General features: G+C 36.4%; 1 protein-coding gene across 1 annotated transcript in view; it reads right to left on the bottom strand.

The window, feature by feature from the left end:
- Nucleotides 1-8,541: 8,541 nt before the first annotated feature.
- The window catches only part of LOC149266318 (Phospholipid/glycerol acyltransferase family protein), an 80,641-nt gene continuing 75,406 nt past the window's right edge, over nucleotides 8,542-13,776 (bottom strand). The window contains exons 6-7 of the mRNA XM_089430292.1: nucleotides 9,821-9,926; nucleotides 8,542-9,647 (exon numbers count right to left, since the gene is read on the bottom strand). Of these exons, the coding sequence (XP_089286418.1) occupies nucleotides 9,057-9,647; nucleotides 9,821-9,926 (697 nt within the window). The 3' untranslated portion in view covers nucleotides 8,542-9,056. The remainder of the gene's footprint in view (nucleotides 9,648-9,820; nucleotides 9,927-13,776) is intronic.

The following is a 13,776-nucleotide window of genomic DNA, read 5'->3' as shown; positions in this document are numbered from 1 at the left end:
ATTGTGACACTGCTAAAAAGTTTATCTTTCAATCTTTGTTTAGTGAAGTGAACATTTCGTTTTGGTGATTAAGAGCTTTGATAGATCGTAGCATAAGCACTTCTAGTCCTTGAATCTAACTTCGTCTCATCTTCTAATCATCTTGCGTATTCGCATACTAAGTTAGTGTTGCATAACTAAAATTTACTTCAAAGCATAAGCTTTGTCGATAGGGAGATAGGGACCCATCTATCTTTGCTTGAAAAGTCTACTTTTAATAGTACTTAAAATGTTGATCTTGCAGTCGTCAGAAGTATCGTTAATCACACCTTAGTGTGCTTCACCTTATCTTTTCTATGCCAATTACTACAAAATTACGCTCAATATAGAAATGATCAAAGGGTTGAAACTTAGATAGACATTTAACTAAAATTTACCAATATTTTTGCATCTCACATTAGTTTTAGGATCTGCATTTCATATAAGATAGTTATTCATCCAAACAGCAGTTGCTAATCAATTACTTGGTTCTAAATTTCCTAGCAAGGTTGTTGACTCCATAAGGCATTGATATCAATCGTTTAAATCTAATCAAATCCTATAATTCTTGCTAAATCTTAATCAAGTACTTGGTTGCTTCACTGTGTCTCCTGAACTAGTTGGTTCCCAACTAGTTCTCTTTCATTCCATTTCCATAGGGTCTACCCCCTTAGCCTGTTGTAAGGAGACAACTTAAATAGGGAGATTGGGGATTAGGGTGACAACCCCTAATCTGAGTCGTTGTCGCGGTGCCTAGACATTCTATGCGACAAGGTGCACCACAAAAGTTTGGGCAATACTCTTTGGGTCATAAAGACGTAGAAAAAATGTGATTTCTTGAGTGAATGAGTCATCTTGGAATTTTTGCGATAACTTTTCTTTTGGGATGTTTTAGACTGTGTAACTTAGAGGAGATGAAGGTGAGATATTTGTGTATCTGTCGTAGAAATTCCAAACTCTTTGTTTGCTACAATTTCAAATATATGCTCTAAAGAAGATAAGCTCCTGTAATGCTCCTAAAATCTGCTTCAAATAGGTCAATTTGACATTTTTCACTATAATTTTCCCTCTGTGATGTTTCAGATCGTGAAACTTGGAGGAAGCGAAGGAGAGATCTCTAGGTATCCATGGTAGAAATTTTAAACCTTGATTCATTATGATTTCATATATATGCTCTAAGGAAGTTAGGGTTCATGAATATGCTTGAATTATGGTTCAAACATGTTAGCTTGACATTTTAGGTATAAGTTTCTTTTTGAGATGTTTGAAACAGTGAAATATGGAGATAGAGAAGAGATATCTAGGTACTTGTGATACAAATTTTAGAACTTATTCACTATAATTTTGGAGATATGCTCTGAAGAATTTAGGATTCCTGACTAGTCCTAAAATCAACTCCAAACATGTTAGCTTGACATTTTCACTATACGTTTTTTTTGCTTTTGAGATGTTTCAAACTGTGAAATATGGAAAAGACAAAGAAGAGATCTCTAGGTATCTTTGGTAGGAATTTCAAACTTGGTTCACCATAATTTTGAGGATATGCCATGTGGGAGTTAGGTTACAAAATAGTTCTGAAATTAGCTTCAAATATGTTAGTTTAGTGTTTTTGCAATAACTTATTTTCCGAGACTTCTCAAACTGCGAAAATTTAGAGATCCAAGGTGATATATAAAAGTGCCTCAAGCAAAAATTTCATAATCAGATTTGCAAAATTAAATTTGGCATGTTGTGCAAGTTTGTTCTTAGGAAGAGGCTAAAAGCAACAAGTTTTGGGAGAAATAATCTTGATGAAGGCAAAAGCAACAAATAGACTTAGTGACAACAAAAGCAACAAGTAGACCCGATGAAGGTAGAAGAAACACATAGACTTGGTGAAGACAGAGGCAACAAGTAGAACTAATGAAGGTAGAAGTAATTAACTGACCTAGGGAAGACAAAAGTAGCAAGTTGAGTTAATGAACTAGATTGGTGCCTAGCAATATTTGCATCGATGGCGATTGGTGTCTCCAATAGGTTGATGCTTACGAATATTTGTAGCGAGAGGGATTAGTGTCTCTTGTAGGTTGGTACTGCAAATCTCGCAGCAAAGGGGATTGGTGCCTACAAATCTTGTAGTAGAGGGCATTGGTATCCTCTGTAGGTTCGTTCTTACTAATGCAGGAGCATCGCGTGCATTATTACAAGTAAGCCAGAAACGCAGGATGAGAATGATGATGATGATGCAAGGGGAGTAACAAATACAATTATGAAGACTTGCGATGAGATTATAGTCGATGAACCATGTATGAGGAGTTTTCTAAAGAACTGGTAGATACAGTGGTTGGTTAGCCATGTATTCCAATGGATGGTTAATTTTTATACGGATTTTAGCTTATGTTTGTGTTTTCATATACAATATGGAAGTGGAGAAGATTAAGAATGAAGAAGACCAAAGACAAAGGGGTATTGAAGATGAAAACTAAAGATGGACTAATATGAACACATGAAGAATCATTCCTACTTGTAATATTAACAATAATTATAATAGTGCAGACAAATTCTAGAAGGTCTATGTAGGAATGAGAGATAAAGAGCATCCACCTTCCCTTCCCATTCAACACACAGATAACACCATTCCTCCGACAACAAATATCGGCATGGCACAGGAACCCAAAGGGGAGAAACACCCCCCTTAGACAGACACCTAGGGCCATTAAGAAACGAAGAATGGTCCCATAACGAGTAACAGGAATCAGGGGACGGTAACAACAATCACGGTAAATAGTCGCCATGATTCCAGGACTAACACCAAGATCACCCCCCCCCCCCCCCTCCTCACACACAGGCCTCTAGAAGTGACCCTAATAATCCACTCAATGCAACCATAAATTGAGCAAAGGACCACAGCTTCAAACAAGAGCAAACCCCCCTGCTTCCACCCAAAGGACCACTAACAAAGCTAATAAAGGACTAAGGAATGCAATTCTTCGGCGTGATGCAAAATGATGGCAAGGCATCATCATGACGAGATTCTCATCCCAGAAGGAGACGAATAATTTAGTTTCAATAGATGCGAATATTTCTTAAAAGGATGAGGGTACGGCTACACACCTAACAGTGTTGCACCGCAAAATCCATGCCTAAATGTGGATGCTCCTTTGTGGGAGTTAGAATTGAAGATCTCTTGAGAAATCTATGGAAATATTTAGGAAGGATTTTGGAGATATTGTGTAGTTTAGCATATGGTTGAACAAATTAGCTAAGTTGTGATATAGTCATTATGGTCACCTATAGCTATGCAAAGGGACCATTTGTATGATAATAATATTACACGAGAATGATTTAATTAATATAATTCCCCCTAAAGGGCAATTGGAGTATTCTCCTAGTGACCCTTTCCTCATAGATGTATGTAAGTTATTCCATTGCCTACTTTGGTATATCACCTATGAATCATGCAACTGAGGGGATTGATGTTTCTTATAGATTGGTGCCTACAAATCTTACAATAGAGGGGACTAGTATCTCTTGTAAATTGGTGCATACAAATCTTACCGCGGGGGGGGCGAGGTGTCTTCTATAGGTTGGTCCCTACAAATCTTGCGGAGGGAGGGATTGGTGTCTCTTGTAGGTCGTTGCCTATAAAGCCTATAACAGTAGGTTGGTGCCTACAAAGATCTTTTATAAAAAAACATTTCATTTGTATCTTGTGCTCCATATGTGAGATTGTTTGGTCATAGAAGTTTAAATAAGTAACAATTGTCTTATATTGATATCCACATCCTCCCCCCCGGGGCCTCACTCAGTATAGGTGTGAATTTAATAGCTAGAAAATTAGTCACCGAAAGGAATCATTACGAGGCCTTATTTCCAAGTAGTGATCATGTTTGAAGCAGTGATAATTCAACAAAACGCATAAATACAATGGGAAATTTAAAATTTTAAAAGAAAAAATATAATGTTGTATTTAAGTTTCCAGAAAATGAAAAAAAATAATAATGAAGGCTAGCAAAAAATATATTGTTTTTTTTGTTGATTAACCCACAAGGAAATTTGAACTCGTGACCTTTATGGAACCGATTTACTATCCATTTAAAATTCCGTGAGCAACAAAAAATATATTGTTAGGATGAATCTAAAATTCAATTTCAAAAAATACAAAAGAACAAAAAAAACACCTCAATAGACTAACATATAAAGACAATAAAGAATAAGAATCAATCATATCATAGAAAACATATACCTTTATTTAATGAGCCTTCATCTAATCACTTCAAAGGATGATTTACTAAAATTCTAGTTGCAAATTTAAGATTCAGAAAAATGTTAAATAAAGGCCACATTAATGATTAGTGACACATGGAAATATTGGATGGATGATTTACTAAAATTCTAGTTGCAAATTTAAGATTCAAAAAAATGTTAAATAAAGGCCACATTAATGATTAGTGACTCATGGAAATATTGGATGGAAAATTGATTGAATGAACACAATTGCATTTTAAGGTGTTTCATCACGAAAAACAGTTGAAATAACACTCTTGACACTAGCATTTATAAAAATGAAAAATTTCAATCAATATTAATCTCAGCTACATTGTTAGCCTTATATTCATAGGCACTTGCCGCCTTTATTAATTAATTTTGGAAAATCGTAAGGATTTATTATTTTAAAATGAAATGAAATGATATTTTAAGGTCCACGAGACTAAAAATAGTCTACGAGACCATTAGTTCCTTGTTTTTCGCTCTTTGCAATTCAATCATTTTCCAATTCAAATTGATGATGAGCTAACCCAACCTTCCAACAATCCCCTTGCTAAAAAGACAATGCCAAAAAACTGATGTTAACATGTTTTCATAATTTTCTCTGATGTCTTTGAATGCATCATATTCCAAAATGAAATGTTTTTCTGATTCCACAACGCCAGACGTATAAAATGTACACACCCTTTCTTCCCAAGCTTCTTTAGGCCTCTTCCACCATCATGTTTCACACCGAAGTTGATGTGAGTTGGTCCTTAATTGAGCAATAAGAACCTTTGCCCTCCATGAAATGCTAGCTCCAATGAACGCTTTTTGTTGTAAATCACGCGTAGGGTTGAATTCCTCAATGTAATATTTCTTTTTTCTACCCAACTCTTTTCCCCATACCTTTTTACGAAACTTCTCTATAACAAAATCCTTTAACTCCTTGCTATTTGTGGGACATGCATTGAGGTAGATATTCCATTTTTGCATCCATGTGTAGTTTTGTTTCATCCATGTTTTCTTTATTTCACTGATGCCTACATTGAAGATAACATTAGGCCATCTACCTACTCTCATTTGTTTAATTCTTTTTAGGTATCTTATGAGCCACACCATAGCAATTGCTTCAACGAAAGTTGCTCCTGTTTCACTCAACATTATCTCATAAGGTGCCAAACTTTTTATTTTGAACTTGCTCATGATCATGTGTTTTTGGACTTTCTCAATTTGTTCCCATTTTGAGACGGGAGTGTTGCTAGCCCACAATTCACACCCATATAGCATCACTAGACAAACTAGGTGCAAAAAGCACTTTAATCATTTTCCAATCCCATAACTCTGCCTCTCTACATCTGTTTTGAAGAGTATATAATGCTTTCTACCCTCCTAAAATTCTCTTCTTTCTGCAGTCCTCCCAATTGAGTTTGTTGTTGAAATCAATTCCGAGGTACTTGTACTTCTTTACTTCTTCAAGAATGTTGTCTTCAAAGAAGAAAGTATCCTAGCTCCACTTCCTTTTATTAGAAAAAATCATTATTTTGGTCTTGCTAGTATTGACTTGCATCCCCACTGCTTTACAAAAATGCTCAAGGGCATATAAGTGCATTTGCAATCCATGGGCCGATTTAGAAATCAATACAATATCATTAGCATATAAAAGAAGCTTTATCACAAACTCCCCCAAATAAACACCATCTCCACCTTGCAGCGTTAGCCAATCTTCCAATTTATCAATATATAGACCAAAAAGAGTGGGGGATAGAGGGCAACCTTGCTTGACTCCAATGTCACTTCTAAAACTTTCTGAAATACCTGCTGAGGTTCTAATTTTGACTTTCACTTCTTCATAAAGTCGATAGACAGGGGCTCTATAATGCACAGGAATTTCAAATTCTTCCATTCTACAACATAACTTATCCCTAGGGACTGTGTCAAATACTTTTTTGAAGTCAACAAAGCAGAAAAAATACTTCTTCTTTGTCCTCCCAAACCTTTTCAACAATGTGTCTCAACGTGATGCCATGATCCACTGTAGAATGTTTCGGCCTAAAACCCCCTTGTCCTCTTGCCCTCTTTTCCTTTACCTCTGCCCACTTGTTAATTTTGTCTTCTACCATGCTACCGAAAAGCTTTGCAAACAAAAGATTGATCATAATTGTTCTATAGTTGGATGGATTATTAATGTCTCCACTTTTAAAAATGGGTATTGCTAGGCTAGTTGTCCAGTCTCTTGGGAATCCTTGCTAAATGATGGTGTTGAATATTTTCATGATGTGTGGTGCAAGAGCATTCATTCCCCATTTTAGATACTCTGCTTGAAGTTCAACCAAGTCCTTTGCCTTTCATGTTTTCAGCTTCTTAATTCATTCTCCACCTCCTGTAATGTGAAAAGCTTTGAATTTGTGTTGATCCTAAAGGGGGAACTCCGCCTCAGATTCTTTCTCATTGAATTGTCTTGCATATTCAAACCATTGATTGGTTGTAATATTATTTTCAATTTGCTTCTTCCTTGGTTGCAGTTCCTACCAGAAAAGCTTTGGATTATTCTTGCTTAAATAAATTAACTCTTCTCTCCTTGTTTGCATGAACTCATCTTTTTTCCTTTTTAGTATCTGCTTATATAGCTTTACATTCATCTTCTCTTTTCCTACCTTTTCCAAGGTTCTCCTTGCCATTTTGCATTCCTCATCAAACCAAGCATTTACAGGAAAGCACTTTGATTCTGATTTCCTATTTTTTGCTCTTTTGCACTTCTCAAGTGCACTTTGGATTATATTTGTTAACTAATGGCTGTTGTTTGAAACCAGTTTTATCCTTCTGAATTAATCTCTCTAACATTGTCTTGAAGATAATACCATTTTCTTGTGTTAGAAGAATTTTGCCCTTGATAGTGATTGTTGAAAGCATTAGGTTTTCCTCCTATGATGCCTTTCTTCTAACCATGATAACCTTATAAAAATTGGGTTATGGTCTGATTTTAAGTCCCAAATATGCTCTCCAATACTAACTTCGTCTACCTTTTCTATTAAGCTTTGTGAAAACATCACATAGTCAACGACACTTGTCCCATCGAGACGAGCTAAGTTTGGTAGAGAAAAGATAAGTTGTAGATGAGTTAATTTGGAAGAAAAAGGGTAAGTTATAGAGAAGTTTGGAAATCTTAGCGTTGCAAGCAAATTTGACAAACAGAAAAAATGACCTCGCTATCAAGTTTTGTTTTGAAACTGAGTAGAGCTTAATTATACAAAATGTTTATGATGAAATTCTAATTAGAATTTAAATTTTGAGAGGCAGGTTGACAATTTTAGCTTTGCAAGCAAATTTGATAAACAAAAAGAACAACCTCGATATCAAGTTATATTTTAAAACTTAATTATAATGAAGGTTTAAGACGATGAATAAGTACAAAACATTTACCTTCATCCTGTATATTTTCAAGTTGACGACCTTTGTTCACCTTTCTTGTATAAATGACCATACACTACCACAGAGTTTGCTTATTTTCCAGATAAGCAGCTTTGTTCGCACATATAGATTGCTTATACATGTATATTTTCCAGAAGAACATATGTGTTCACCAGTCTTGTATGAATGATCCATACATTACCACAGATAGATAGATTGCTTATAGATAAATGCATTAGACGAAGGAAACTCAAGTTTGATTTAAGAAAAATAAACCCCTCAATCTCACCGGTTGATCACTTTCAGAAAAGATTAAAAGAATATCCACATGGTAAACTTGTTATTAGAATTTTTTCACATGATACCTCACATTTCCCTTGTCATAAAATCTCTTAGCATGGAATCCCTTTTCAAGCAACAAGTCTTCTTAATAAAAATATATTAAAATCTCAGAGAACTCCCATCCTTTTCAAGCAACAAATCTTCTTGATAAAAAGACGTTAAAATCTCAGAGAACGCCCATCGTTTTATCTATGTGCTACTTAAAACACATTTCCCTTTATAACATAAAACTGGTAAGGAAAGACTATTGGCCTGTATGTTGTCAATACTTCAAAAGGGAGCACAGGTTATGTTCGTTCTACAATCCTTCTAAATTGTAAGTCATTTGGAGCGAAAGTAAAACCCTTTATGACAATTTGCATTCAATTGAAAGGATCTTCTAGCACAGACTTTTGTAATTTAGTAGGCAACTAAGATAACGAGGCAGACAGATTTACAAGCACAACAAACAACATACAATCTTTTATGTCAAAAGATCATCGGCATGGAGGACATGCATACTGAAATAAATTAAAACCAAAAAAACAAAAAGCACTCAGAAAATCAGGCATAGAACCGCAGGATTCATGCATGTACTGCAGCTTAAACTTGGCAGATATAGGTCAAAATGTTCTCTTCGCTACAAGGTCATTACAACGTTTAAGATGATTGGTGGACTCAAAAGATAAAAATAAAAATTCCTACTTGCAAGCGCGTAACTCCCCCCTCCATATACAAGCTTCAACCACATTGAATGCTTTTCTGTTGGCAATCAATGTGTGCAAAACAGATTATTAAGAAATTTCCCAACAGCAAGTCATTAATGCTAACCATTGGCAATAACAAATGTCAATTCCTTTGAAACCTCTGTCAATTTTCTCAAGACTTCTCATCATTGCTAAGAATGTTTACTTCCTCGATATGGACAGGCTTGTGGTTAGCTTATCTAATGGCAATAACTGGAGTACAAAAACTCCGTTACTGAACTCAAACTTTCAACTCGAGCAAATCGGCAAAGCCAATTTCGAGATTAGCAGAACCAATTCTATTTACTCACTAAACAGCTGTATATAACCATTTCAGCCAATGCAATGACCGGCCTGCATTAGAATTCTGTGTCTCCAATTATGAAAAGTTATTGGCTCATCTAGTTCACGCTTACCATTCATAAGCAGACCTCTGGCAGCAAACCCCATCAGTAAGCTTGGGTCCATGAAACCTTGAAGTCTAGAAACATTTCCATGATGGAGACTAATGTCATTTGCACATGCATAGCCCTTTTCAGGGTCATTTCCAAGCCCTCCTAACTGCTGATGAATGCCATCACTTTTTGAAGCCTGGTTTACAGACTCCGACATGATTTTCTCTTTCAAATTGGAAACACCACCTCCATATTCTGCCAGTGGTTTTTGACTTAGCAAATTGTTTGTTTCCCAATCAACAAACTGAGAACTGTCATTCACCATTTCAATTGTGTGTAGATTGTTTGCATTTCTGTTTTGCAGGGATTGTTGATAAACCAAATCATCTAATTCTATTTTAAGTTCTTTTAGCCTTTCCCCAACACGCAATGATATAGCATCGTAAAGCTTCCCTTCAGAAAACCCTTGCTCCTTGCTCACCATAAATAAATCATCAACTTTGATTGGATCCCCCACCAGCACCACAACCTGCAAAAGGGATCTTAGTTTGTAGTCATCACATGGTCACAATTTATGAATTGAAATTTACCCAGAACATATACCAGTGATGATCAACATTAAAAATAATGTACAACCTGATTCAACTTCAACATGCAGAGATATGTATCACCTGTATAAACATTGTTCCAAAGATTATTTACCTTTTTGCTAACATGTGGAAACTGACTTCCTATAGGCATCACTTCCTGCATGCCAGAATGCACAAATGGAACCACCAAAGGCATCCTCTCAGCATCAAGCACCAACCTAGTCACAGAACCGAAAAAGTACCATTAAAAAAATATACTAAGTAGGGCCCATCTATCAAGTAATACAGAATTTAATTGAAAATAATGTCAGCAGCACCTCACTCAAGGATATTTGTATCATGCCACCATTTATTGGAATTTTGAACATACATACAGATACTGAATTTCAAACTGCTTGTAATTTACTTAAAAGCAGTTATTTTGATCTCACCCTTTGACTATTGCAGAAACCTTGTTTGAAACTAAAGTGATAACGTACTACTAATCAAACTCAGGAAAAAATCATACCAAAAAACTCAAAATAGTAAGGGCAAGTCTTGGCAAGTGAGAGAAACTACTGGCAGAGCATTAGGCATGTCATGGAAAGCCTGGCCAGTAAGGGTGAATCTTGGTGAGTGGCAATTCATGGCCTTGTTTGAGACAATTACCCCGCCGAGCTAAGACTCGGGAAGACTCGCAAGTCAAACTTCACTGCTACTAACTTATTTGCTTCATTTCTCTTTCTCAGTAATGAAACAGCCATATTACAACTTTAACATTGAATAAACTAAGAAGTAATTTCAATGTGTTCAAACGCTACTATCTGTAAAACCCTTTAATTAGAACATATTCTATTGGAAAACAAAAAGGGCAGTCGAAAAAACCTACTAAAGAACCATTGTAAAGCAAATGTGCCCCCTCTCACAGCACTGATAATTATATTTCGATGAGTTAGACAGATTGTAATATTATGTCATGTATAATATCATTCTGATGGCGTACACCCTAAACCATACATAATAGTTTTTGTTACCTATGCGGCTTTAGAAAAAATATATAAAATTCTATATATCTATTAAAATGACAAATAGAGCAGTTTAGCACACCTGCATCACAGCATACTTGAACCCAACTTGGGAGAAGATAGCAGTACTTGAAAAGAGGTACTAATGCATCTTATATGGCTCTGAACCCGCCTAGGAGTCTGAACAAATCCAGGATTCATTCAAGACAAATCCAAGATGCATTGGTAAAAATTTTGAGCACCTTGATTTCAATGACTATATGAAAATGATCCATTCTGTGAGTTCATATATCCCTGTTAGAAAAATATTTAAAAACCATCACAAGAGAATTCAACCGTGTATGAAAGGACTACGACAGCAGACGTGTTAGCTTGTAACTTTTGCTTGATCAAAGGATGCTTTAGGTGGAGTAAATTTGGTAGTCCTCTCCATATAGTAACCTAGGATTCTAAGATTCTAAGACTTACCACATGTGAAAGAGACCTCCATGACAAATTAAATACATAGCAAATGGACTTTATAACTATTTAGGTCTATGATTACAGAGAGGGATGGAGCAATCATTGGAAATCACTTTACCATGTTTAATGTCAAAGTTTTTTTAAGGGTGGTTCACGGACACTGGGTGGCCGCTACATCCACGGGAAAAATCCAGGCAGATCAACCCAACGGGATCTACCTGCCAGCCAAACAAGTAGTGCCTAACCCCAAGGGAGTCAAGGAGATTTGACCTTGTGACCTCCCAACTGGCAAAGTACTTAGCAAGGGGAACTCGACCAACTGAGCTAACCCTTTGGGCTATGTTTCATGTCAAAGTTATTTCTACACAAAGATGGATTAATTTATAGGTAAAACAAAAGATCCTACAAGCTGATAGATGGTCATTGTTCTTTAATGGATCTTGTGTGTCAAGAAGAAGGGGATGAAGTGGGTGCACTTTTTGAAAGTGAAGCGTTGTAAGTGTCATTTTCCAAAAATCCTTGGAAGCGAACCGTCCCGGAAGTGTGTGTGTGCATCATTGCATTTATATTAAAAAAACATGAATGCCAAATTAGTTGCAGAATACATCAAAGCATGCATATTGTACAAAAATCATGATAGAAATGACATCCACAGTACAATAATGATTAATTATTCTAGCATCAACCATATAGAATGTAGATTCTTCTCCTCTTGTCTAACTTTTGCCTCTACCTCGATTCTCTAGGGATTAGTCAACATTGCCCAATTTTGACCAAACTACCTAATCCAAGCCTTAAAATATGGTAGAAAAAGCTTAGCATGCCTGATTAATAATTTTCACTCGAGTGAAGGGTACATTTTTGCTAAGACCATGACAAAGGAATTCAACAATCAACACCACCAACACTGGGGTACATATAGGGCTCGGTGCTCTTGCTTAAGTGCCAATCACATATCCCATACATGACATAATCTAATGAAAGGCCACAATCCCATGGATCCTGAAATCCTGAAAACTATTGATTCTGCTGAATTTTGAATCGGATACAAAATTCTATTTTTATCCATATGAATTCCGTTGAGGTTGGAACCACTCTCAAAAATCCTCAGTCATTTCATGGTAATGTTAAAAATTTGAGCAACACTTAAACCTCAAGAATTTAACATTACCATTAGGGAGTGTTACCGCTCAAACTAGCAGGGGTCCTAGGAGGGGATCCTATAGAGCAACTACTAGGTCAAGTAGCAACAATGGAGCGATAGTCCACTGTCACCTCAGCTAAAGCTCCATGCTCTTTAAGGGCTTTCACCAATGGGAGGAGACCCGGTATGAGAGAAATCACTAGAATGGATGGATCAATGACAAGATGCAGAGTTATTCCTAAATCCTATTCACAAGAGAGGCTTAGATAATGGGCTTGCTTGCTATTGGAGCAAGATAGATGGTCTCTTAGAAGGGCTAAGAAGACACTTAGACCTAGGTTTGGAGAGTATCCCTTAACAAGTATCCTAGACCTAAGGATCTTCAAGGAGAAAAGGATTCTATGTAATCCTTGTAGAATTTGTGTCACAAAGTTGTGGGACCACAAAGAACCCAAGTGGACCCAAACTAGGTCAAGGGTGTGGAGTTGATCAACAATGGAGGGGCTTGACCAGGTTAGGGAGGAGAATAGGATCAAAGGAGCAATTTTCTTTTGAAATTCAAATGCAATGATCCAAATGAGGACACTAACCCAAAGCAACCTAGGGAAAGGAATGATCCTTGAGCTAGGGCTTGCAACATCTCAGGATTCCACTGTTGAATTTGCTCAAACTTAGAGGACCCCTTGAGAAGACCCTAATGCAGCTGTGGTCAAATTTTCAAGGGCTTTTGATGGCTACAAAAGATTTCGCTTGATGCCCGAGGAGACCTTCTAGGGTAAGGCCTAGAATTGGAAGAGATGAAAAGAGAGGTAATTTTGACCACCAAAGGGATGCGAGGATCAGTGCCTTACTTCTTGGGCCTGATGGAGTCAAGACTCAAGATACACCTAGATCGAGAATTTTCGTGAGCTAAGAAGCCCTAAATGACCTTTGCTAGCAGCCTTTCAAGGTCCAACAACTAGGCCATTAGGCTTTCATACTTCAAAATTTCAAATTGCAAAGGAGATGAAGTTTCAAGGCTTGTTAACCTATTAGGTGCCTCTAGGAACATTCACCCTTTCCCTCAAAAAGTAACATATAATATAACATTTATTCAAGGCTTGAAGAAGATTTTGCAATATCATGCATTAGACAAGTAAGATAACAAGAATAGCGTTAAATTTCACTTACAAGAGAGAGAGAGAGTATATCCATTCAAAAACTTTGCATAGTAAGAAGCTCCAAAGAAAATAGTGAAAATCCAAACATCATAGTGAATCAAGAAACTCCAAAAATTTCGTCCAAAAAAGCAAGTGCGAAAATCTCTTTAGATACTAATCCAATCCAAGTGATGATGAGAGGAAAAAATGAGCCTCTCATCTTTTTATACAATCCATAAAAGACTTTGAATATCTTCAATGGCCTAATTAAGCCCCTAATTATGAAATAATGTACAATAGTAACATGACTTAGTGACAA

The sequence above is a fragment of the Pinus tabuliformis genome, chromosome 6, assembly GCF_031772625.1.
Source record: "Pinus tabuliformis cultivar Carrire ecotype Pingquan chromosome 6, CPIR1, whole genome shotgun sequence".
In the NCBI taxonomy this organism is placed as follows: Eukaryota; Viridiplantae; Streptophyta; class Pinopsida; order Pinales; family Pinaceae; genus Pinus; species Pinus tabuliformis.
The sequence above is the reverse complement of the archived record's forward strand: the minus strand, read 5'-3'. Positions and strand labels throughout refer to the sequence as shown.